The 25,516-nt window shown below is 55.9% G+C and overlaps 2 protein-coding genes and 1 long non-coding RNA gene across 5 annotated transcripts; all 3 read right to left on the reverse strand.

The window, feature by feature from the left end:
- Positions 1 to 804: 804 nt before the first annotated feature.
- Positions 805 to 16,381, reverse strand: LOC129535747 (nuclear receptor subfamily 4 group A member 1). Of its 3 annotated transcripts, none has more exons than XM_088836892.1 (7): positions 16,251 to 16,381; positions 5,923 to 6,800; positions 4,984 to 5,113; positions 4,519 to 4,670; positions 3,973 to 4,175; positions 3,709 to 3,887; positions 805 to 1,608 (listed from the first exon to the last, which is right to left on the reverse strand). In XM_088836892.1, exons 2-7 carry the CDS (start codon positions 6,796 to 6,798, stop codon positions 1,352 to 1,354), a joined length of 1,797 nt encoding a protein of 598 aa, XP_088693018.1. In that variant the 5' UTR covers positions 6,799 to 6,800; positions 16,251 to 16,381; the 3' UTR covers positions 805 to 1,351. The 3 variants fall into 3 exon arrangements, with proteins under 3 accessions (XP_088693018.1, XP_088693017.1, XP_055250319.1); XM_088836891.1 differs by lacking the exon at positions 16,251 to 16,381 and adding an exon at positions 14,072 to 14,138; XM_055394344.1 differs by lacking the exon at positions 16,251 to 16,381 and adding an exon at positions 9,549 to 9,689.
- LOC148777575 (uncharacterized) lies at positions 9,545 to 16,598 on the reverse strand. The gene is made up of 2 exons (XM_088836985.1): positions 16,545 to 16,598; positions 9,545 to 10,267 (listed from the first exon to the last, which is right to left on the reverse strand). The coding sequence occupies exons 1-2, from the start codon at positions 16,596 to 16,598 to the stop codon at positions 9,545 to 9,547; spliced, it is 777 nt and encodes a 258-aa protein (XP_088693111.1).
- Positions 16,599 to 16,674: 76 nt separating this feature from the next.
- Positions 16,675 to 24,151, reverse strand: LOC129535976 (uncharacterized). Its single transcript, XR_016037574.1, has 3 exons — positions 23,855 to 24,151; positions 17,714 to 17,833; positions 16,675 to 17,295 (listed from the first exon to the last, which is right to left on the reverse strand). It is a non-coding gene; the product is annotated as an uncharacterized LOC129535976 (long non-coding RNA).
- Positions 24,152 to 25,516: the final 1,365 nt, after the last annotated feature.

Below are 25,516 nucleotides of genomic sequence, written 5' to 3' on the forward strand. Positions count from 1 at the left end.
CACAAGCAGGGAACTCAGAACAGTCTTCCTGCCAAGAAGGTCAGGGTTACCATAACCTGGGTCCTGCTGCTGGTGCACTAGGCTTGTGGGGAGAGATACTGAAAGTGGGGATGGGGAAAAACTTGTACTAAGGACAGTGGCTACCACCATCCTGGGCTGCCCTGGACCCAGCCCTACACTGAGCACCCCACCCACACTCCCAGGGGACATGTGAGCTGGGGCTTCAGGTTAGGAACTTCCAGGCAAAGCCAGTGGAAGAATTGGCCCCCAGCACAGGCCCCATCCACAAGCCTGGCCTGTTCACCAGAGGCTTTCTTCATGTCAGAAACTAGTCTGAGTGCTTTGCCTAACAACCCCATGAAGCAGGGGTCATTACTTTCACCTTTTATAAATGAGTAAACTGAGGCCTGTTAGCCAAGTTGGTAACATGCAAGATTTATGGGAGCTAGGGAGAAGAAAATGGCAACCCACTCCAGTGTTCTTGCCTGGAGAATCCCAGGGATGGGGGAGCCTGGTGGGCTTCCATCTATGGTGTCACACAGGGTCGGACACGACTGAAGTGACTTAGCAGCAGCAGCAGCAGGGACTTCCCTGGTGGTGCGGTGGTTAGGACTCTGCACTTCCACTGCAGGGGGTATGGATTCCATTCCTGGTCAGGGAACTTAGCTTCCATATGCCACATGGCATGGGTTGCCCAAAAATAAATTAAGACTTACAGGAGCCACCTGTGTCTCTATTATGCCATTTTGGGGGTGGGTGGTATGGGTAGAGGGTGCCAGAGATAGACAGGATCTCAGCTTCAGCTACATGTCTATTTTTTATTCAATATATTAAATATATTAATCAGAAAAGTCACATACTATAAATCCAGGAAAATACACAAATATAAATGTCAGAATCTGTCATTTGTCTTCCTCCTAGAGTGAATCTATGTACATGTGGAAGGAGGACGGCAAGAGAGCAAGCAGGAGGCGGCTGGTGGGGCCCATTCCTCCCTCCCAACCCCCGCTCCCACCTCAACCTCTTCCTTCCCGTATTTACAGCAGCATTCGGCTTATTTACAGCATCGCGGTGTGTGTGTTAAAAACGGTTTATCTTACAAAAACATGAAGACCAGGGCTGGGCTGGGGGGTAAGACAAATAGTAAGGGTCACCCCTGTGAATGCATCCCTCTCCCCCAGGGCATGAGCTCCCTGCTGACCTCCCAGAGAACGAGGGGGAGGGGCAGCCAGTCTGCAGCTCAGGCCCAGGCCGGGGTGATGCTCCGGGGGTCCGTGGGCCATGGGCTAAAGGCACGTGGGGTGGCATTACAAGCGTGCACACCGAGTGCGCGCATGTTCCCGGGCCAGGGTCAGAAGGGCAGTGTGTCCATAAAGATCTTGTCGACGATGGGTGGAGGGGGCACCAAGTCCTCCAGCTTGAGGTAGAAGATGCGCTGCAAGCCCTGGGTGCACAGGGTCCGCAGCTCGGGCAGCTTGCCCAGCAGGCGTGACAGGCAGCTGGCCGGCTGGGGCTCACCCGCCTCGGCCGAGACATGCTCCTTTAGGCAGCTGGCGATGCGGTTCTGCAGCTCCTCTACCCGGCGAGGCTCCTGCAGCCCGTGCCGGTCTGCAGTGGAGGGGGAACAAGGTGTGGGATTAGAAGCACTGCCCAGAACTGGACGCCCCTCTCCCCTGCAGAGTCGGCTGCCCCTAGGTCTCTGGAGCTGCTGCTACTGACCATCTCCCAGGACCCCCTGCATTCCACACAAGCACAGGAGCCCCACCAGAAGCCCAGTAAGGCAGCAATGCTCATCATCCTCATCTTCCAAGGGACAAAGTGAGGCCCACAGAGGTTACAAGACTTGCCTAAGGTCACAAAAAGGAAACAAAACCTTAAGCAGATTTTACTGACTAGCCCAGTGTTGTTTTTTTGGTTTTTGGTTGCCCCCACCCCAGATGGTAAAGAATCCACCTACAATGTAGGAGACCAGAGTTTGATCCCTGTGTCAGGAAGATCCCCTGGAGAAGGGAATGGCTACCCACTCCAGTATTCTTGCCTGGAGAATTCCATGGACAGAGGAGCTTGGCAGGCTACAGTCCATGGGGTTGCAAAGAGCTGGACATGATTAAGCGACTAACACGCCAGATTATTGTGAGAAACCCTGGGTTTGTGCAGCAGCATTACAGATGTCACCTCCAGAGAAAGCAGGTCTCAAAACCCAATGCTCTCTCTGCAGCCGAAAGTACCTCGGATTCTGTCCTACGGTTTTTTTGGTCCCATGTAGCCTTGTGAAACTTAGCTTAAAAAATTAACTGAAAAAGAGATGGGGTAGGGGAAGTCCCTGATGGGGGACTTCCCTGGTGGTGCAGTGGTTAAGAATCCACCTCGCAATGCAGGGGACAGGGGTTTGCTCCCTGGTAGGGGAACCACGATCCCACATGCCTCAACTATCATGGCCCATGCACTCTGGAGCTTGTGCCACGACAAGAGATCCCGTGTGCCACTATTTAGACCTTCTGTTCTGTTCTGTTCTGTTCAGTCGCTCAGTCGTGTCCGACTCTTTGCGACCCCGTGGACTGTAGCCTACCAGGCTTCTCCATCCATGGGATTCTCCAGGCAAGAATACTGGAGTGGGTTACCATTTCCTTCTCCAGGGGATCTTCCCGACCCAGGGATCGAACCCGGGTCTCCTGCATTGGAGGCAGACGCGTTAACCTCTGAGCCACCAGGGAAGCCCATTTAGACCTTACGCAGTCAAATAAATGAGCAAATTTTTTTTTTAAACAGAGAGAAAGAGATGGGGCAGATTCTGGTGCTTAAGACCTGACAACCTCCACATTTCATGCCAAAAACTCGTATCTCGCACAATTACCTGTACATATTTACATGAAGTATACAACCAGCACAGCTAATCAGTGCTGTCAGCAGTCAAGGTGGCAGCTGCCCTTCGGGAAGCTAATGACTAAAGGGTCCACAGGAGGGGCTCTGGGGTACTGGTCATGGCTGTTTCTCTTTTAAAATATAACTTTATTTATTTTTGGCTGTGCTGGGTCTCTGCTGCTACGTGGGCTTTTCTCCAGCTGCAACGAGCAGGGGCTACCCTCCAGTTACGGTACACAGGTCTCTCATTGTAGGGCTTGTCTTATTGCGGAGGACAGGCTCTAGAGCAGGAGGCTTTCAACAGTTGCAGCTCATGGGCTTCAACAGTTGTGACTCCTGGGCTCTAAAGCACAGGCTTAGTAGTTTCGGCACACGTGCTTAGGTGCTCTGCAGCACGTGGGACTCTTCCAGATCAGGGATTGAGCCCGTGTCTCCTGCGCTGGCAGGCGGATTCTCTACCACTGAGGCACCAGGGAAGCCCCGTGTCTGTTTCTTAATCTATATGTTGTTTATATGCATACACTCTGTGAAAATTTCCATGCAACGTGGTTCAGTAAGATTTAAAAGAAAATCACACTTGAAGCCACACATGACACCTACACAGTTAGGATCCTGAGTAGTCTGGGCTACGGCAGGGGCTGATGGTTTGCCGTCAGCCACAGCTAGGCCTGAAACCCGGCTCTGCCAACCTCCAACTGCACTGCCCTGAGCCACACATGCCCTCTCTGCATCTCGTCACCCTCACTCCACAATGCAGGGGGCCCAGGAAACACCAGATGCTGGTACATCCAGAGCCATGCCCTCAGGCCCTCCCCATCTCCCTGGGTCTGGGGACCGGCCTCCCACCTGTGATGAGGACGAGCGCGGAGAGGCAGGCGAAGGCAGGGATGTCGACCACCAAGCTGTGCAGGGAGCGAGAGAAGGCCAGGATGCTGTCGATCCAGTCCCCGAAGCCACGGGCGCATTGCAGGCGGTGCAGCACCAGGCCTGAGCAGAAGATGAGCTTCCCCTCGGCTGGTTTAGACCTGGCAGGTGGGGTGCAGACAGCCGTTAGGGGGCTGCTGGAGGGCAGGGCACAGGCCAAGGGCTGAGCACACAGTGGACGCTCACCGGTAGGCCAGACGGAGGATAAATAGCTCCAGAAAGGCGGACTCCAGCAGCAGGTCCTGGTCTCCAGGAGACAGTTCGGCAAAGCCCGGGATCTTCTCGGCCCACTTGCGGATCACCTCCAGGGAACCCGAGAGCAGGTCATAGAACTGCTGCACGTCCCCGGCATCCTCTTTCCCGAAGTGGGGCAGCGCCAGCTCCTGGAACTGGCAGGTGGTCCAACGGCGTCAGACCCCAGGAAGAGCCCCACACCCAGGTTGCCGTGTACAGCCGTGGCACTCCCTGGGATGCCAGATCCCCAGGGTGAGAAAGGAGACAAAATCCCGCCCACGCTTGCTTGCCAAATCTCGCCTATTAACCCAGGGCCGAGGCTGCTGGAAGGAGCACGTTTTTTTTTTTTTTTAATTGGCCACCACCCAGAGGGGTACATTTTTCCATCTGGTCAGCCTAGAGGGGCCAACCCTCTTTTCTATCTGTGGAACTGGGGGCTGGGCGGGTGGCTTTTCTCGTGTGTAGGAAATGCCGAATGCGGGCTGGGCAGGGCCTCACCTTGGAGTAGTCCAGTTTAGAAGTGCTGGGCCCCGAGTCCAGGTGTGCCCGGACCAGGGAGGTGAGTAGGTGGGCTGGGGAGGTTTCTGGGGGCTGCTTGGGCTTTGAAGGGAGCCGACCCCGCCGTCCTTTCAGGCTATCTGTCCGGACAACTGCAGAGAAAAGAGCAGGAGTAAGGCAGGGAGAAAGGGGCCCAGGGAAGGGCCTCCCAGCCCAAGCTGTGCACCCCAGTGCTAAAAGCAAGCCGAAGTATGAGGAGCTAGAGCCCCCGAGAACCCAGGGGACCCTGCAGCGATCTCTGCTCCCACAAGGCAGACAGGTGGACTGGAGGCGGGGGAGGTCAGAAGGCCCAGGCACGCCCTCCCCTGCGGCCCACCAGGACAGATGCCTGGGGCGTGGGGGCTCTGTGTGCCCCACCCCGCTCCGGCCCACCTCTGTCCCTCGGGGCCTGTCCCAGCCACCCACCTTCCTTCACCATGCCCACGGCCAGGCACTTCTGGAAGCGGCAGAACTGGCAGCGGTTCCGCCGCCTCTTGTCCACAGGGCAGTCCTTGTTAGCCAGGCAGATGTACTTGGCATTTTTCTGCACTGTGCGCTGGGGGGGCCAACACGGAACAGGCTGTCAGAGTGTGCAGTGGGTGTGGGGGGGAGCCCAGGGGAGGGGACTGTCCAGATCCTACTGCCACTGCAGACAAAAGCGTTCTCTGTTCACAACTATTTTTCTAACATTTGGGTGGCAGGGGAGGATAAGATGGATGGGTTGGGGGAGGAAGAAAAAAAGTCTTGGGGACACTGGGGGAGGGTTCAGCCTTACGCTTAGGACACAGGATGAGGGGCAAGGGGCTCCCCAGCAGCCCAGACACTGACACTTCTTAACGTGCCTGTGTCCGCCTGCCCCTTCCCCGAGGCAGACACGAAAGGGCTGAGGAGGGGCCGGGGGTGGGCACGGGCAGTGAGGCAGGCACCCTTCCCTGGGACAAACACACAGCCTGTTCCCAAGTCCACCCCCAGCCCTCCAGCACCAAGCCCTCTCCTCGGATCCTTTCATCTCGTGCCAGGAGCACGAGTGCCTGGGCCCCCCTTCCTACCAGGACCTTGGGTAGGGGGTGGCCAGGCAGAGGAAAACCAGAGGCTGGCCCAGAAACTCCCCTCCTGGGTAACCCCGCAGCCTGCACCCTCTGCCCCACTCTCACCCCTCCCTCCATCTCTCTACACCCATGTCAGCATGAAAGGCCCCAGTTTCCTGATCCTAGGATGGCAGCCCACTGGGCCAAACCTGCCCACTTCCTAAAGAGCAGACCTGTTGGAAGGAGAACCCAAGCGAAGCCACCACAAAGCCCGCTGGGGTGAGAGACCAGCCTGCCCCACTTCTCATAAAAAGCTACACCCAGGGCGGCCCAGTACCTTGAAGAAGCCTTTGCAGCCCTCACAGGTGCGGACACCATAATGCTGGCAGGAAGCATTGTCCCCACACACAGCACAGCGGCCCTCGCTTCCACCCGGAGCCCCACTCCGGGCTTTGGCAGAGGTCACGGGCGCGTCCAGTCTCCCCGAGCCATCAAGGTGGGGAGAAGTGGGCACCAGGCCTGGGAACGCTGTTGGCATGGAATAGCTCTCTCCCTCTCCCAGCTGGTGGGCGGCCTGCGAGGGGAACAGCTTCAGGGGGCTTGGGGCCAGGCTGGGACTGGGGCCGGGGGGAGGGCTGAAGGAAAAGAAGGCCGGAGGCTGGGGGGGCCCAGAAGCCTTGGGCAGCTGCTCTGTCCATGCCCGCAGGCCTTCGTAAGTCTGGCTGGGCGAGAAGGGGCCGAAGGAGCCATCCCAGGGAGAGAGCTGGGGCGGCTGGAAGCTAGGCGTGGACGGTGACGGTGCAGAGCAGGGACTGCCATAGTAGTCAGAGCCACTGGAGGACAGAGTCTCGTCCAGAGGGCCACTCAGCGTGCCAGGGTAGCAGCCGTACACCTGGAAGTCCTCGAACTTGAAGGAAGCAGAGGCTGGGGAGGTGGCTGACGACGAGGACGTGGAGGAGGCCGAGGAGGAGGCCGAAGAGCACGGCTGGGCCGTGCCCGGCAGCTGGTAGAGGAAGGTGTCAAACTCCCCTGTGTAGCCATCCATGAAGGTGCTGAAGCTGGGCAGGGTGGTAGGGACAGCGGGGGCCGCCTCGGTGCTGGCCAGGTCCATGGTGGGCTTGCTGAGCTCGGGGGTCAGGAGGTCGCCTGCCAGGTGGTCACGGGGTCCTGGGCTCTGTGCGGGTGTCCCATACTGGGCTTGGATACAGGGCATCTCTGGAGAGGGAAGAGACCAAAGCGGGGGGAGGGGGAAGTCAGTAGGAGAGGCCTGAAGCCTGACCTCTAAGTATAGGTCCCCGAGAGGCCAGGTGGCAGGACTCCCAGCCAGACATGGGACACTGAGGCGTTAGGGCCATGGCCCACCACAGAACCCAGGAACCCTGGCACCTGGCCAGAGCACCATCTCAACGTCCATGTCACAAAGTCCCTGGGCAAGGTCCCAGCAAGGGTGGGCTCAAGTCGGAAGGCCAGCCACACCCCGGGCAGCCTGGGAACCCTAGGGAGGGCATGTAGCCAGCATTTCTCTGCTGGAACAGGGGAAAGCTGTGTTCGTCCAGCCCCCTGCCTCTCCCTAACTGGGTAAGGCGCGGGTGGGAGAGGCAGCCAGGCAAAGCCGGAGCCCAGTCCTGGGAGCAGATACGCCGTTCCTCCCAACTGGCACTTCTGGGAATATTCCCAGGCATGGCTCAGCCTCTGCAAAACCCCCTCCCCTGCTCCCCCCTCAGTGCCTGAGCTGAAGAACAACATCCTGCAAGTGGAAGAGGAGCAGAGAGTGAAGGCCCAGCTGCCTATGAAAGCAGCCTAGACAGCAAAGAGCCTGTCCCAACCCCCATCCCCACCCTCACCCTACATACTGAGCAAAGGCTGTAGATCCCACGCGCACCCCAGTCCTGCCATCTGGGGATGGGCACCCACTCCACACTGCCTGGGATGCTCCCAGAAGCAAAGAGGAAAGGAGCCCGACCTCCTTCCCCAGTACCCCAAGGGATCGGGTAACCGGGCTCCAGACCTTTTTTAAAGGCCATATGCTGGAGGGGGTTAAGTGTGGTGGGGAGAGCAGCCCCTGGACTTCGAGTCCTGAAAAGGAACTTCTCTGCTATCCCTCAGCATCTCCCCCTATTATTTTTACAAGAGCACTCAGAGTCCAGCAGACTACCTGAGGTGGCTGTGTAGGGCAAAGGAGAAGCCTGCTGGGGGTGATGGAAGTCTGGGTCCCTCCACTAAAGAGTTCTGTGCCCTGAAGAACCCAGGAGCTCAGACAAAGGGGGCTTACACCCCCTCAAATCCGGAGGAATCTGAAGGAGCAGAGAGAATCATTCAGGGGGGATCTTTAAGTTCACAGACAAGTCAAAAGCTAATGTAGAGAGGAGACTCTCATCCTACCTCCTTGCCTTGTCTCCATGACCCTGGCCTCATCAGTCAGGGAGGGAGGCTGGGGAAGAAAGCAAGCTGAAACAGGGAGTGCCATAATCAAGGGGGACAGCAGGAGGGGGCAAAAGCTGGCATTACCTCCTGCCCAAGAGCCTGGGGAGTTCTCCTGTAATAGGTTTTCTCCCGCCTCCTTGGGCCCTGGACAGGGCAGCTCCACCCCTGTCCTGACACTCCCACAACCAACCCAGACAACAGAGCCCCTAGAAACTCTGGCCCCACCAACCAGTGGCGCCCATCCATAGGCATAAAGTACCTGCAAGTGATAAGGCTGGCCCCGTCTGTCTGTGCTACGACAGCCTGCCAGGGAAGGATTTGGGGTGGAGTAAAAGAGGCAGCAGCTACGCAGGACTGGGCTGGGCATTCCAGCCTTATTCAAATCCCGTTTCTCCACTTGGAAGTCCCACATCCGGATCAACCCCCACCAAACTACCCCCACTCCTGCCTTCATGCAGGTACTTAATGACACAAGATACGGACCTCCATCCAGCCTTTGGCAGGGACACAAGGAGAGGGAAGAGGCGGGGTTGAAGGAAGGAGCAAGGAGAATCCGGCTACAGGCAGGTCTTGGCAACAATGTGGTTTGCACCTGTTGTGCTAAACAAGCCTCAGGCTGCACCCTACCTGTCTGATCCCCCTCCCCCCTACCTGTCTGATCCCCCTCCCCAGTCAGACAGAGACTGGGGAGGGGGATCCTCTAGGTGGTACCCCACCAGGGACATCAGCAACTTCAATCAAGGGTCCCCAAGGACGAAGCTTTCCACCTCTCTCTCTCATACACACACACAGATTCAAGCTACATTAAAATACAATCTTCCCTACGCTTCCAGAGACTGTGCTCTGCCATAAGAAGCCTCTTTTATTCCAACACACAGCAGCAGACCCTCCACAGTTCAGTCACCAATGTTAAGCCATTTGCTTGGACAATCCAGACCTCTCCTAAGATAGTTCAGGCAGAAACTTCCAACTGGGGAACCCTAGAAACTAACCCACAGCATTAAGAATAAGTGTTAAGAAAACTACTAGCGGTACAGGAGTGAGCTGACAAGCCGAGAAGGAGACCCTTTTGGAAATCCAGTCCTGGAAAGAGTCGGATCCCAGCAGCCCAAAACTCTGTGCACCTTTCCCCGCACTGTATTGAGACCCCCATCAGCAACTAACTCCTGGGCACCCTGTGCCAACTAAGGGACCCTGGGAGACTGAACTCTAGACAGCCTCCGAATGAACGAGTCCCCACTGCAGGCTCCAACTGGACTCTGTGGCTTCCACCTTGCACAGACCCCCGCCTCCCCAACACACACACACACACACAGCACCCAGTAGACTCCAGTCTCATCTGGGTCTTCATCCCGTTCCAACCCCTAACCCCCAAGCCAGAGTTGCATCCTATACTCGCCCTCCTTCACGCTAACCCCAAAACATTCTTTCGGTCCTCGCGAACACTCATCTCCTTCAGGCAACACCCCCCGCCCCTCCCCGCCACAAAGCCAAAACGGAGAGCCCCGCCGAGATGCACGCTTTCCAGGGGGCACCTACCCGGCTGGCTTCTGCTCCCCCTGCCCGGGACCGGCGCCCCAAGTCGCAGCCTGGTCCCGCGTGCGCTCCCCGCTGTCCTGCACACTCCCCCAACTTTCGCAGCCTCCACCACTGGGACTCCCGGCCGCGCCGGCCCCGGCTCTTAAGCGCTCCGTGACGCACGGGGAGGGGCGGGGGCGCCACTGACGCACGCGGCCCGGCGCGCTTTGGCCATACAAGGGCGCGGGGGGCGGCGCGGTTCCGGCGGGAGGCGGCCAGGGGGAGGCGCGGGGCCGGGGAGCCCGAGGGGGCGGGGCGAGGGGGGCCTGGAATGTCTGCGCGCGTGACGCACGCGGGGTTCCATTGACGCAGGGAGCGCGGACTGTTTGATCTATAAATAGTCCCCTCGCGCCCGCCGCGCCGGCTAAAAATAGCAGCTCGCGGACTCGCGAGGCTCCGCCGGCCGGACCCGGGACCCCGGCCCCCCGGGGCAGAAAACAGGCCCGAGGGCCAGAGCCCGAGAAGAGGGCGCTCGAGCTCCGAGGCCGCGGGGCTTCCCCGGACGAGGATCTCCTCACCCTCCGGGTGCTCCTGGGAGCCACGACCGCGCCTGGCTCCGCCTCTGCACCGTCCCCAGCCTTCCCTGCTGGCTTGGGGTGCCACGGCCCGGCTGGGCGGCCTGGGCAGGCCTTGAGCTGGGCCACTCTGGGACGCGTCCCGGGAACAATAGGGGTCTTGGGCTGAGAGGTTGGCCAGGGCCGTCAGACACCACAGTACCCACCACACAGGCACACTCCCTTCTAGGGACGTCAGACACCACAGTACCCCCACCACCACACAGACACACACTTACTCCCTACTCCCTCCCCACAATGTCTTATGCAAAGTACCTTCTAGAGGGCAGGGATTCGCCAGGCCAGAGACAGGCAATGCTGTGCTTCACAGCTGAACTAGGTTTCTCACCACTATCCTCCCCGGTCCCTGTCAGGGTGAGAGCACTCTAATTGGGAAATTACCGAATTTCAGAACCGGGTGGAGCCTGAGAAATCTTATCGAATTTGTGCCGACTCTTCCCCATTTTATAAATAAACGGGCTCGGAGAAATAATGACACTTGCTCAAGGTCACAGAGCAAGGTGGTGGCACACTGGGGTGGAGTCTGACTACATCTCTAGGGCATCTCTTCACCCCCTCCGCTGCCCATGATCCCTCCCTCCCACCTCACCTCCAGCACCTGCAGACAGTGTGTCTGTCATGTGCACCAGGGCACAGGCCAAGCTGCAGCCACCTGCAGCCTTCCCTAGATGGGGCTGTCACCCCTCACCCCCTGGGGTGCCCCAAGTCTGGAGAGCCAACACCTTCGATAAGACAGGAAGGAAAAGAGGCTAATATTTAGGAGAAGAGAGCCCCTCCTCTCCCCCATCCACACTGAGCCTGTGACCAAGGACGCCACTCTCGCTTCCCCTGGTCACCCAACAGCACTTCCCTCTACCCTTGAGGCACTTCCTGCTCCTCACTTCCAATCTCACCTCCCTCTCAGGTTTCCCACACCCTGCTCTCCAGCCCTCAGTTCTGCCCACTCAAAGGTCCCACCAGCACTTCAGACATCACCCATCGTCTACCATCTTCTGTCTCTGCACTCCTTGCCCACCACCAATCTCTGCTTTTGAAGCCTCACACACTACTTTTCACTTTCTTCTTAAATCCTATTTTGGATTTGGATCCAAAATCCAAAATCTTGGATCCTCTGTTCCTATTGCAGCCCTGGCCCGTGCCTCACTGGCGCCTGAAGGCAGCAGAGCATCCGAGTGAAGCCAGTGACCTGCCCTTCTCCCTGCCCACACCCACTAAGAAACTGCCCCTTCACCATTTGTCTCTTCTTCAAACCCTACAGTCCACGACGGATGGAGCAGGCTCCATGTAGTAACATCAGTATCTTTCAGTCAGAACCTAACATAGCTCCCCCATCGCAGCATACACTCTCAACACGGACCAGTCTTTGGAGAGCTCTGGCCTTTGCTAAACCGTCTTCCAAAGACCCTTCAAGGCCACCGTCATGAAGGTAAAGTGTGGGTAGGATGATCTTTAACCAAAGTTTTGTTTTTCTTTGTCTTAGGCTTTTGCATTGAGATATTATTACTTGGGAAAAACACGAATTCCACAGCTTAAACCTGCTTTGAAACCACTAATATAATTCATGTCTTCCCATTTTGCAGATTAGGACCCAAGGGTGCCCAGAAGAGCTGCACCTTGCTCAGAAGCACAGTTAAGCCTGGGCTGGTGAAACTAATCCAGTCACAGGCTGGTTTCCCCACCAAGCCCCGCTCCCCACCCACCCCAGCAGGACCTTCCCCAGAAGAGAAAACAATTCTAGTAAGGTAGCAAAAGTTGATTAGTCAGGTCAATGTTCTTCCCTCCAAACCTCACCACCAAAACACAAAACAAAAACAGGTGTGTTAGCTGCAGCCTTAACGGCTCTTTGAAAGCTGAGTCAGCAGCCTTGAGCCCTAGCACCTCCTATTCACCCCACCACTTTCCATTTATAAAAAGCAACACAGACCATCCCTGCCCTCCCATGGGAAAGTCCACCCAGGAGCCTCCAGGAACTCAAGTGTGGTAAGGAGCAGTCCAGGTTTCCAGCCTACATCTCCACATCTAAGCATCTAGCCTCCAGAGCTATGCCGGCAGCCCAGGCCCCACCTGGGCGGGAGACGGCAGGTTTGGAGGCAGTAGTCTTGCTGTCCCAAAGGCAGAGGGTGGAAGAAGCAAGAGCAGCTGCCACCTGGCCATGCTGTTGGGGGCAGGGGATGCTGGGGTCTCAGAACACATTACGCTCTGAAAATAAGTAAGGAGGAAAGGGCAGAGTCCCTCTGTAGGAACAGAGCCTGGAGCACCTAGCCTAAGACAGAGGGGAGAGGGACTGGGGGTCCTTGAGCTGCATTCCTGCCAGATGCCCTCCAGGGAGGGTGGCCTTGGGCTCCAAATCCAGAATCTTAGTAGAATCCAACTAAGGTGGAACTCTTGAAAAGGCGTAACAGATGCAAACTTTGGGAGGCCTAGAGCATAAGTGGGTCCAAGGGCAGATGGAGACTCCAGGGGACCTCACTAAGTCCAGCCCTTAAGATAAGCAAGGTCAGAGTGAACAGCTCATTGTATGGGAGATAAGGGGTGGAAAGGGACAGGTAATAACCACGGGAGGAAAGGTATGCAAAACTTTGAGGTGAGGACCAGAAAGTAAGGCAAGGCCAGGATAACACAGGAAGGGCAGGGAGAGATGTCATGCTGGAGACAAGAGACAGCTGCCCAAGGTCAAGCTCCCATAGCACGGCACAAGTGCTGTGCCACCACCACTGGGCTCCCCACTGCCCCAGTACAAAGACCTTGGGCTTAAACCTTCCCACCACCCACTGGGCACGTTGTTCCTCTGCCTTCTACTCTAATCCCACCGACCTTCTAAGACTTCAGCTCATGCCACCCTCCTGGACCAGCCTGACTTGTAATAATAAGTACCTTCTCCCCGGAAGGTTTGGGGGTGTGAGGAGTAGGGAATACCAGTGAAGGGTCAGACCTCGGCTTAGGACACTGCATGGATTCTTCTGTTTCACCCTCTCCCTAATCTTCAAGGAATTACCACCCGCATTTTATAAATGAGGAGATGGAGGCCTAGGGGCCAGGAATCAGAACCCCCCAACCCCACCCCTGCTAACTCCCAGCTCTATGCTGGACCCACTGCCCTCAACTCTGAACTCCAGAGCTGTGGCTTCTGACCCCGAGAGCCATGAGTCTCATAAGTCTAACCACAGAGCCAGGTACACACATGGCCTGCAAGCTAAAAACACCAGTGCCTACGAGGAGGTCTCTGTGGGAACTGGAAGCATCCCAGTTCCTAGTCTGAACGGTGGTCACCTGGGTGTCCTCACTATGAAAAAGTCATCAAACTATACACTCTCAAGATTTCACATCTATGGTTTGTATGCTTTTTTGGATATATGTTATACTATCAGAAATAAAATGTTTATTTACAAAACGTGCTCAGTCATGTCTGACTCTTTGCGACCCCATGGACTGTAGCCTGCCAGGCTTCTCTGTCCATAGAATTCTCCAGGCAAGAATACTGGAGTGGGTTGCCATGCCCTCCCCCACGGGATCTTCCCAACCCAGGGATGGAACCCAGGTCTCCAGCGTTGCAGGCATATTCTTTACCGTCTGATCCACCACGGAAGCCCAAATAATCATGTCTGAATGGGAGCGATACATTGATTCAAATGGATGCAGATGCCGCTGGCATTTACTGAAATCACAGAGAAACGGAGGGTGTTTCTCATGTATTTGTTCTATCAACCCAGACTCAGCACAGCTACGGTTAGGAGAGCCTGCAGTATCTAGCACGAGAAAGGTCTCCTCTCCCAGTGTGTTTTCTGCATCGCTCAGCTAGGCCCTGGTCTCTGCTTGTCAAATCCTTTGTGGCCCACAGACTTCTGTGCTCAGACCATCCCTCCCCGCAACCAATGTGTGAACAGGAAAGCAAGGCCCTGTCTCCCCTACCTTGGCAGGAGGCATCCTCAAACAGTACGTAGCCCAGGGCAGGCCCCAGATGGGCAGCCAGAGTGCACCATCGTCCCCCAGTCAAGACGGTGGGTGAATAGGAGATGGAGGAAGTGGAACTGCACTGCCCCTTTCCCACACTGCCCCCCCCCACACACACACACACAGTCAGGCTGGCCCCCGCCCCTGCTGAGCAAAGGGCAGGAACTTGTCCTACTTTCACCAAGACCATCCCCACCCATGGGCCTCCACACCCTTCCCAGGGGGTGGGCAGAGGGAGTGAGCTTTGCCTCCTCCCCCACCCCCACCACTGAGCTTCCCCTCCTGAGCCCCAGGACCCATCACCAGGCCTGACCCGGCCACTTCCTCTTCCTGCCAGGGGGATTTGCACTGTGGGCAGGGAAGCGCTGCCTACTGCCCCAAGGGGCTGCCACAGACGGCTCTGGGAACTGGGGATGTGGGGTCAGGCCCAGGCCTGATCTCCTGGCCCCGGCCCAGGCCCTGCCATGACCAGGCGTGTTGTTCCCTCCGGGAAAACTGGCTCCCAAGGACACACAGGTCAGCCACCGCTCTGTACGTCTCGCCCAGCCTCCAACAGGGCAAAAGACACAGGAACTCTCAGATGCATCTCTGACTAGGAGCCAGCAAGCCTGGTGTGTGACCCGGGCCAGTCCCGTGCCCTCTCCCAGAGCGTTTCCTCATCTGCCCAATGCTGACAACATCACAAGTCCTGGTGCTGTGAGAATTCACTGACAGAAGGGGGAGGCTCCACAGTGAAATGGGAGCATTGTCTGGGGACCTGGGCTCTAGGGCAGGATCCTGTGGCGGGCACGAAAGGAGACCCCAGGGCCATCAGCTCGACTAGGGGGCCCCCGCACCCTCCTCCTCCAAGAATCGGAGACAAATAGTACCCCTGCCCCGCCTCTCTCCTCCAGGGCTGAGTGAAAGGAAATGAGAGTATGTCCAGAGATGGGGCTCCACCCAGCACCAGGAAAATTCCAGACTGCATGCAGCAAGTGCCCAACTGATGCTCTGAAGACAGCTGGTTGACTAAGGAGATCAGACCTCTCTCCACAGAGGTCATTTTCAGTTGAGTAATTTCTCCACCCCCAGCCCCCTCTCAGGCCAGAAGGAATCAACATACAGCATAAAAGAACAAGACCAGCCTTCAGGAATAACATCCAGACAGAATTGAAAAACACAGACAAGATCACGGAGTTCCCTGAGAAAAGCTGGCCCACGCCTCATTTGCACCCTCCTCAGCTCTCCTTCCATCCCCTCAGGTTGCTCAGATCCTGGCCAGCTCCTCTCTCCCCCACCCTTGGAGAGTCTCCCACCACCCTGCAGAACATCAACAACCCACCAAGTTCTCTTGCCCCTGCCCAAGGTCTCCACCCAGCCTCCTTGGGCAAAATTTCAAATTCCAAAATAAAAACCCTCTGATAACGAGTCCCAGCCGGAAAGACTGATGCATTTTCCTATTGTTAAAGTATTTTTAGTCACAGGCTCTGGATTCGTTTAGAGACTCACGTTCAGAAAGGGAAAAAAAAATTTTTTTTTCGTGAACCAAGGAGAGCACAGAGCCTCCCACGTAAGAAGCTCCGCTTGTTCCACGCTGGTCCAAGCCCCTGGCCTGGCTCCCAGGGAGCGTGTTTGTGGCAAGCTGGTTGGCGGCTCCTCCAAGCCTCACTCCAGCCCTGCTTCTCAGGCACCCAAGTAGCCGGGAAGCCAGGCTAGGAGGGCAGGGCAAGGGCCGAGGGCTCAGAGACATCAATCTATGGGTTCAGATCCCAAGTCCCAACCAGCGAGGGGGCCAGGGGCCTTACCCAGGGACCAGTGCTGAGTCTGATAACCAGCTCTCTCCAGCGTCCCTCCCCAGGCTGAGCAGACCAGTGCCTTATCCAGGGCGGGTCAACAGGAGAGGAGGATTGAAGAGCCTGTTGCAGATCTCTAGGGAAGGAGACTTCCATGTCTCCTGGTTCTCAACCACAATGTGATCCAAGTCCCACCGTCCCAGGGCCGTCAAGCTTTCACTCTCATTCCTTGAGAGGACTGACCACCCTGGTTTCTCCCTCCATCCCTCTTGAGGCCAAAGAAACCACAACTCAGACAGTCATGATGAAAAGAGATCCAAATGGCCCAGCCCCGGTGCCTTGGTTTCCCCATTCCTAAGACTCACCAGCTTCCTCCACACAACCTGCTTTGATTCTCAGAGGTCCTGGACAACTGCACCAAGGGAGACAGCCAGGGCTGGATGGGGCCTCTTCCTGGTGGCCTTGAGGAGCCCTGCGGGAAGAGACGTGACCTCCCAGCCAGCTTGTCCTGCCGGCCGCGGCTGTGCGCCAGCTGAGTGGGCTCAGGACGTGGAGCGGCCTCCACGGCAGCGTGTCCTCCTCTGTTTATATAGCTGAAACCAGAGCTGGCCTCTGGGGACGGGGGAGCTGCCTTGGAGCCCTCTTGGCTGAGGCCTGACTTTGGCCCGGGTCAGCGAGAGCCCAAAATAGTCAGCTGACGGGAGCCCCGGCATGAGCATGACCCTGGGCTCATGCCCGGGCCTGGCAGACAGGTGCCCACGTCACAAGACCAGCAGCTCGAAAGCTCATGGGGCCCCCTTGGCAGCCCCTCAGGGTGCCCCTGGCAGCATATCTGGCATGGGAATTCCACCCAATCACCTCCCTTATCCAGACAACAGATTGAATGCGAGGAATTCTGCCCACAGGAGCCACTGTGTACCCAGAGGGAAAGCCGGGCGCTCAGGAGGCCGAGTCAGAGCTGAGGGCGGAGGTGGGGGCCGAGCGGAGGGAGTCACCCGGCCCACCGCTGACATCTTCACTCACGTGCTTCCCGCATCCAGACCTCCGGCTGACCAGGAACACCTGCCTCACCCACTCACAGTAACTCCCCTCCCTGCCCCGGCCCGCCCGAGGTTGGTGGCCCAGCGCCTGCTGCCATCAGGAGGCCAGCTGCACACCCAGCCCAGCCCCCAGCACAGGAGGCCCTGCTTCCCAGGGCTTTCTCTCCTTCTCTGCAGGCTTGGAGGGCTAGACACCCTGTCCTCTGCACCCCACCACCTCTCTGGACTCTCTGGACCCTAAACACCAATGCCACATGAGGCAACAGTGTTTGGGGTTCCGGCGGGGATACTGGGCCAGCTCTCACTTCACCTGGGGGGCTCTCTCAGAGATGGCTGAGAGGGGGTTGCTGCTCAGAGATGGCCCTCAGTTCTGGGGAAGGAAAAAGAGAATCACAGGGTCCCTGTTCAGGGCACCAAGCTGAACTCCAGCTCTCTTGGGTAAAGATATAATCAGGACTCTGGTACCCCTAGCCTCACCCCATCAACTTCCTGGAACCAGGCACATGCTGCCCTGGCAGCCGTCACTCCCCACAACCCCATGACACCCAGGCCCAGAGGCCCCCCCAAGCCTGTCCTGCTAAGAAAGTCAGGCTTTCCCCTTCCCCACCCCCACACTACCTCCACTACCGAAGAAATCAGATCTCCCCATGCCTAGCAGCACCTCTGCAGGGCTTCCCCCTCCATCCCCCAAACCACATCCGCTTCAGGCAGCTCCCACACCCACCTTGGCCCCCCAACCAGCTCAGGAGGCCCCAGGGGCATATAAAGGGCAAAGGCAGGGCACTTACCACTCTGGATGGACTGACGGACCTTAAACAACAGTTGACCATCCTTAGGACCTTCAGGGCCTGGCAGAAGGAGCCAACACCAGGGAGGGGCTGGGGCTGGCCTCTGTCCATGGTGGAGGCCTACAGAGGGAGTCGTGTGAGAGAGGAGAAATCAGCCAGCAGGGCCATTCCCTGGAGACAGTACAGCCAGAAACAGACATGGGAGCAGAGGCAGGACCAGGTCATGATGGGGGACAGGCCAGCCCAAAATGCCCCCTGAGCTGGGCATCAGAGGCTGGGGGCCCACACCCCAAGCAAACAGCACTTGGGAATGTGGAGTGTGGCCAGGAGCTGCTGACAGTGTCTGGAACATCTCCAAGCCCTGGAGACACAGCCCCTCAACCTTACACCCCACTCCTGGGTGCAGTGGCAGGTGGTACCTCAACCCAGCTTTCAGCTCCTTGATGTACACAAAAGGACAGCTGGAGGTAGACAAGAGGGAGCCACTGTGAGGACACAGCAGAACACCCCTCTCTCCTTAACAGGCTCCAACTTGTTCCCCAAAGCCTCAGAGGCCCCCACAAGGCAAGAGCTCCATGCTCCTATCTCTAGGAGGCCCAGCCTTCTCATCTGAGCAATGGGGACTTTCAGGAAATCTTCTGTGAGGGGATTCTAGTCACAAAACAGGAAGGCTCAGCTTGAGGGAAGAGTGGTGAAGAGCATGGATGCTCGATCCCTGTTGCCTGGGTTCAAATCCTGGCTCCTTCACTTGTAACTTTGGGCAAGTTACATAACTTCTCTGTTCCTCATCTGTGAAAATGACTATCTGTAATTAACGTCTCTAAAATTAACAACCATAAGGTTACCAGCAGGTTTAAAATGATTTCGCATGCAAAGGACTCAGTGCTGGATACACATAGGTGCTACTGTTATTAGGAGGAGCTGAATGAGGACACATAAAAGCTAACCCCAGACCCTGGTCCCTCTTCCAAGCCGCTTCTGTGTACCTGGGCTCCACTTCCAACGCCACATGTGTGTGCCATCCCTCCAAACTCTTCAAGCCCTCCCCTGATCCTGCTGGTGCCAGAGCCCTCAGCCAGGGCAACCCAGACCCCACTTCTCACCTACCCTTTTCCTCCCTTTACCCAGCCCTCTCCTTTCCTGACTGGGCCCCAAGGTGAGGGCAGGACCAGTCAAGGTGGGATCTTCTCTAGTTATCAGGCTGCCCTTCAGGCTGAGACGAAGTCTAGGAGAAGAGAAGTAGATGCTCCCAGGGCAGGTGGTAGAGGGAATGAGGAGGAAGTCCCAGAGGGTAGGTGACGGGCCCCTTCACCTTCCTAACTTCTGTCTTGGGGTCCATAGGCCAAGGGGCATTCCTCTGGCCCAAAGCACCCAGACTCTCCTCTTACAGAGCTACCAGCACCTCCAATGACCCTAGGTGTACAATGGGGAGCAGGGCATGAAGAAGGGGAAGGCATTTTGGATCAGTCAGAGGGCTTCCAACCCCAAACAGAAGGCAAAGTTCAGTTCAGTTGCTCAGTTGTGTCCGACTGTTTGCAACTCCATGGACTGCACCACGCCAGGCCTCCCAGTCCATCGCCAACTCCTGCAGTTCACTCAAACTCATGTCCACTGAGTCAGTGATGCCATCCAACCATCTCATCCTCTGTCGTCCCCTTCTCCTCCTGCCTTCAATCTTGCCCAGCATCAGGGTCTCTTCCAGTGAGTCAGTTCCTTGCATCAGGTGGCCAAAGTATTGGAGTTTCAGCTTCAACATCAGTCCTTCCAATGAACACCCAGGACTGGTCTCCTTTAGAATGGACTGGTTGGATCTCCTTGCCGTCCAAGGGATTCTCAAGAGTCTTCTCCAACACCACAATTCAAAAGCATCAATTCTTTGGTGTTCAGCTTTCTTTATAGGCCAACTCTCACATCCATACATGACTACTGGAAAAACCATAGCCTTGACTAGACGGCCCTTTGTTGGCAAAGTAATGTCTCTGCTTTTTAATATGCTGTCTAGGGTGGTCATAACTTTTCTTTCAGGGAGTAAGCGTCTTTTAATTTCATGGCTGCAGTCACCATCTACAGTGATTTTGGAGCCCAAAAAATAGTCTGTCACTGTTTCCACTGTTTCCCCATCTATTTGTCATGAAGTGATGGGACCAGATGCCATGATCTTAGTTTTCTGAATGTTGAGCTTTAAGCCAACTTTTTCACTCTCCTCTTTCACTTTCATCAAGATGCTCTTTAGTTCTTCTTCACTTTCTGCCATAAGGGTGGTATCATCTGCATATCTGAGGTTATTGATATTTCTCCCAACAATCTTGATTCCAGCTGTGCTTCATCCAGCCCAGTATTCTCATGATGTATTCTGCATATAAGTTAAATAAGCAGGGTGACAATATATAGCCTTGACGTACTCCCTTCCTGATTTGGAACCAGTCTGTTGTTCCATGTCCAGTTCTAACTGTTGCTTCCTGACCTGCATACAGATTTCTCAAGAGGCAGGTCAGGTGGTCTGATATTCCCATCTCTTTCAGAATTTTCCACAGTTTGCAGTGATCCACACAGTCTAAGGCTTTGGCATAGTCAATAAAGCAGAAATAGATGTTTTCCTGGAACTCTCTTGCTTTTTCGATAATCCAACAGACATTGGCAATTTGATCTCTGGTTCCTCTGCCTTTTCTAAAATCAGCTTGAACATCTGGAAGTTCACGGGTCAGGTACTGTTGAAGTTTGGCTTGGAGAATTTTGATTATGACTTTACTAATGTGTGAGATGAGTGCAATTGTGCAGTAGTTTGAGCATTCTTTGGCATTGCCTTTCTTTGGGAATGACATGAAAACTGACCTTTTCCAGTCCTGTGGCCACTGCTGAGTTTTCCAAATTTGCCAGCATATTGAGTACAGCACTTTCATAGCATCATCTTTCAGGATTTGAAATAACTCAACTGGAATTCCATCACCTCCACTAGCTTTGTTTGTAGTGATGCTTCCTAAGGCCCACTTGACTTCACATTCCAGGATGTCTAGCTCTAGATAAGTGATCACACCATCGTGATTATCTGGATCAGGAAGATCTTTTCTGTTCAGTTCTTCTGTGTATCCTTGCCACCTCTTCTTAACATCTTCTGCTTCTGTTAGATCCATACCATATCTGTCTTTTATTGAGCCGGTCTTTGCATGAAATTTTCCCTTGGTATCTCTAATTTTCTTGAAGAGATCTCTAGTCTTTCCTGTTCTATTGTTTTCCTCTATTTCTTTGCACTGATCACTGAGGAAGGCTTTCTTATCTCTCCTTGCTATTCTTTGGAATTCTGCATTCAAATGGGTGTATCTTTCCTTTTCTCCTTTGCTTTTAGCGTCTCTTCTTTTCACAGCTATCTGTAAGGCCTCCTCAGACAACCACTTTGCCTTTTTGCATTTCTTTTTCTTGGGGATGGTCTTGCTCCCTGTCTCCTGTACAGTGTCACGAGCCTCCATCCAGAGTTCTTCAGGCACTCTATCAGATCTAGTCCCTTGAGTCTGTTTCTCAATTCCACTGTATAATCGTAAGGGCAAAAGCAAAACAGAAGGCAAAAGCAGGCTGCAAACCTGGCCCAGCCCATGGCCTACACCTGCCTCCCAGAGTGACACTGTCATCTTCCCATACCCCAGAAACAGTCTGCGGTCAGGCCCTGGCCCCCCGGCTCCCACCAACTTCCCCTTCTCTCCTTTCCAGCCCACAGCTGAGGAGTAAGGGAGGCCAAACACCTTCTGCCACAGTCAGGCCCAACCTGAGTGCCCAGGTCTGCCCCACTTGTATCTGAGAACAGGGGCCAGAGTCAGGGATCCAGTTGGTGACCCAGAAAGTGATTCAAAACATCTCAGAGCAGGTACCTGATCCCATCTCCAGTCCCACATCAACAGTCCCTCCATAAGCATTTACTGAGGGCCTACTGTGAACCAGATAGTGAACCATGAACACTGGGAGATCCAAGGAGCAAACCAAGATCTGTGGGCCCCAGGAGCTTACAAGGGGGAATGAATCAAGGTTAATTACAATCAGCACTGTGCAGAGGACAAACTGAGGGCTGAGTGGGCTTAGGAGAGGAGAAAGTGACTCCCTCCCAAGAGAAATGGGACCATCAGCCCAGACTTCAGTCCCCGGCTCCAGCTGCCCCTCCTCCTTGTGCTCCAGCCCCATGGGCTCTCTTTACCCACCAGAGCCTCTGCATTGGCTGTTTCCTCTGCCAGGAAAGTCACTGCCTATGATATCTGTATGGCCAGTTCCTTCTCATCAATCTGGTTGGCGATCCCATTTCACCTCCACTCCCACTCTGCAGTGTTAATCTATTTATCTCCACAGGACTAATGCCATTCATTTGTTTACACTGCAATGACTGCAGAGTTCAGCACCTAAACCTGAGCTCAGCACTAACAGGTGCTCAGTAAGTACTGGTGGAATGTGGGAGAAGGGGACTCACACATGTCTGCAACAGAACTGGGCTGGGAGGAGGGTTGACACTGCAGTTAAGGAGGATTCCCTTCTATCTGGGGGCATACCCAAAGTCTGCGGATTCTTCCTTATGTTGAGTCACAGCTGAGTCCAGCCCTGAGCCCTGGATCCCAGTCCTGCATAGCTATGCCCATCTGATAACTCCTCCTCCCTCCTATGGCATATTTGAGACTTTTCTTATCTAAACTTGCAACAGGACATGAATGACAGACCCTTTGCAGCCCTGGTGGCTTCCTGATAGCATAAACTCTGCATTGGCTAATGTCCCCACCCAGAAGTGGGCATATTACTCTTACCAACAATAAAAAGAGCAGCTCATATTTGTTGAACACCAAGAAACTTCCCTGGTGGTTCAGAGAGTAAAGAATCTCCCTGCAATGCAGGAGACCCCAGTTAATCCCAGCATCAGGAAGATCCCCTGGAGAAGGGAAGGGAATGGCACCCCACTCCAGTATTCTTGCCTTCAGAGTTCTATGGACAAAGATGTCTGGTGGGCTACACTCCACGGGATTGCAAAGAGTCGGAGGCACTGAGCATTAGTCACTTTCACTTTTTTTGATGTACTAAACACATCACTAAGCACTTTACACCCATGTATTCTTTTAACCTCACAACACTACGAGGAAGCGATTATTATTATGAACATTTTAACAAGGAGGAAACTAAGGCACAGAAATGTTAAGCAACCTGCCCAAGGTCACACAGTTAGTTAAGTGACAAAGCCATAATTAGAACCTGGGCATCCCCCTTACCTCCTTGGACCTGTTTGGTGGGCACAGAACAGTTTGATAGCCAACACCAGAGAGCAAGTGGGAAGCTCTGGGGCCTGGGTTGCTAGGCTGAACTTCTCAGCTAATTTTCTAAACTCCAGCGCAGGCCTCAAAATTAACAATCAGTCACATTCATCCTGTTGGGCTTGGTCCATCCTTCCCCCTGTCTGCCATCGCTTGGAATCTTGGCTTTATTGTACTATGTACTTGTCATTGTTCCACCAGCTCTCGGTCAATACAAAGAGTTGGCAGGCTTCCCTTTCAAGTCTTCATCCAAGTCACTTGCAGCAAGAGGGTCTAGGACCACGTCTGAAGCCACCACTGAAACCTCCCACCAGGCTCTTATCAACCCCGTACTCCACCAGCACCCTTTGGGCGTAACTGTTGTGAACCCACCTACCTCTTCCTTCCCAGCCTTCCTTTTCTCAGCACACCCCCCCAAACCCAAATTAATACTCCACTGGAAACCACCGTAAATGCCACTTCTGCAGCATTTCTAATCCCAGCTTCGCTCCTGACCCCTCGAGACCCTCTCCAGGCTCAATTTCTCTGCTGCGGCCCACGAAGGGTGCGTTGCAGTGGGCAACTCGGGTCCCTCCCGGCTCGGCGTCCTGGCAGCCGAGCTCACGGACTGAACTCCTGGAACCCGTTCCCCGCAGCCAACGGGTAAATGGAAGGAATTTCTCCGGCCTGGCCACCCTTCGCGGGCCAAACCCCACCCTTGGCGGGCTGGTGTGAGAAAGCGCTGGCCGCCTCACTCGGGGGCTGACTCGGAGCTAGCTGGTTCCCCCGGGAATCCAGTCCCCGTCCCCCACCACCCCCACCACCCTGGTCTCCAAGCGGGACTCCCGGCGCGCCCGCGGCCCCCCGACGAGCACCCATGCACACCCACCTCTTCCCGGGCCCCCGGGCCCCTCACCTGGCCCGGCTCTCCCGGCCGGCCTCTCCGCCCCCGCCTTCCGGGGTCGCGCCCCCACCGGCGGGGAGCGGCTCAGCAGCGCGGGGGCGCCCATGGCCCCGGCGGCAGGGGGGCGCGGGCACGGCGCGCGGGTCCCCACGGCGCCGCCGCCGCCGCCTCGCGCTCCTGCCGCCGCGCCGCCGCGGCCCCGTGCCCCCAGCCCGCGGGCAGCCCCCCGCCCCGCAGTTCCGGCCGCAGCCGCGCCCCCCGCCCCCGCAGCCCGCGGCCGCCCGCGCCGCCGTCCCAGCCCGGGGCGGGCAGGCGGGGGACCGTGACGCGCGCCCATTGACGTCTCCGGAATCCCGGCTGCGCGGCCGACGCAGCCTCATCAATGGGGCTAAAAATAGCGGCGCCCGGAATAGCCGCGAGCGCCCCGCCCCGCGGGCCCCCCTCCCCAACCCTCGCCGCACACCCCGTTACATAATCCGCCCGGCTGTGGCCGGGGTGGGGGAGCTGTTTTTCAGGTGAAGCGTCTGTGGCCTTGCTAACACCTTCCGACCGAGGCTGCAAACCTAGAGCTGATTTCTAAGTAAATTTACCCGGGGCTTCCCCGAGGAATTGGTGGAAAAAATGAGGCCCAGAGAGGCTCGGCAGCGGTCCAAAGGCACACAGCAATTAGACTGCTTCGAGAGGACAGGACCCCGGCCCTCAGAACCCCGGACACCCACACCAGCCTTCCTTGGCCTACACGCCACCACAAGGGCAAGGAGCCCGGCCAGCAGGGTATCCAGCATTCACACAAGAAGGCAACTTAGAGAAAGAGGACTTGCTGGAAAGGTGAAATTTCTCTTGGAGAGAAGCATTTCCCGAGGCAGCTCCTCCCATACTGCTGTGTGACCTAGGGCAAGTCACTTCACCTCTCAGCCTGTTTCTTTACCTATAAAATGAGGATGACACTATTATCATCCTTTTCTGGGGATCAGAAGTCAGGAGGACTGAACAACTGTGAAACTGCCTTGTACACAGCAGGTTCTCATAGTTCCTTTCTCCTCGCTTTCCTCTAGGAATTTGACTTTCCCATTCCACAGAACTGCTTAGTGCAAGAGGTGCTTAGTGCAAGAGATACCTATGCAGAGGCCCCCGCAGTGGCCAGGAGGCCCTGAGTGGCCCACTCTCTTCTGCCCAGTAAGAACCTTCCTGGGGATGAGAGTCTTGGAAGGTTTCTCTTTCCCACGTGACTGGTACACTCTTTGGAAATGGGAGAACTATACTTGTCTTGAGCAAATCAATCCTTGTCTCTCAACAGCAGCCCACTTCTGAGGGGCTGGTTCAGGGAGACAGGCCAAGGCCAATGCAGTGGGGCTGGGGTTATGGTGTCTGCTCCAGTGCTGCGAGGCAGGCAAGGCCCTGGGAGACACTCATCAGGCAGAACCAGTCCTGTGCTCTGTGGTCACAGCCACCAGCCCGTACTCATGTTTGGAGCCACCTTAAATCATCAGCATGCTAATCAACCCAGCATCCAGGCCGGGCCCCACGCAGCAAAGAATCTCTTCTGCATTCAAAACTCTCCAGAAGAGGCCCCACGCGCCCCCCCCCCAGCCCTCATTCCGGGGCCACATTCCTCTCCCCACCTCCTGCCCACCCCCAGAAATCTTT

This window comes from Moschus berezovskii, chromosome 6 (assembly GCF_049115385.1).
Source record: "Moschus berezovskii isolate FMDL1 chromosome 6, NW_MosBer_1.0, whole genome shotgun sequence".
NCBI classification, from domain to species: domain Eukaryota; kingdom Metazoa; phylum Chordata; class Mammalia; order Artiodactyla; family Moschidae; genus Moschus; species Moschus berezovskii.

Bases quoted from the DNA above. Each gene is read 5' to 3' on its own strand.
- LOC129535747 (XM_088836892.1), bottom strand. From the start codon at position 6,798: ATGCCCTGTATCCAAGCCCAGTATGGGACACCCGCACAGAGCCCAGGA. The intron at 4,671-4,983 runs GTGGGTGGCTGG...TTTTCTCTGCAG, and splicing joins CGTGGGCATGGTGAAGGAAG to TTGTCCGGACAGATAGCCTG. The intron at 3,888-3,972 runs GTGAGCGTCCAC...CCCACCTGCCAG, and splicing joins ATCCTCCGTCTGGCCTACCG to GTCTAAACCAGCCGAGGGGA.
- LOC148777575 (XM_088836985.1), bottom strand. From the start codon at position 16,598: ATGCCGGGGCTCCCGTCAGCTGACTATTTTGGGCTCTCGCTGACCCGG. The intron at 10,268-16,544 runs GTCAGGCCTCAG...CCAACCTCTCAG, and splicing joins TCTCGCTGACCCGGGCCAAA to CCCAAGACCCCTATTGTTCC.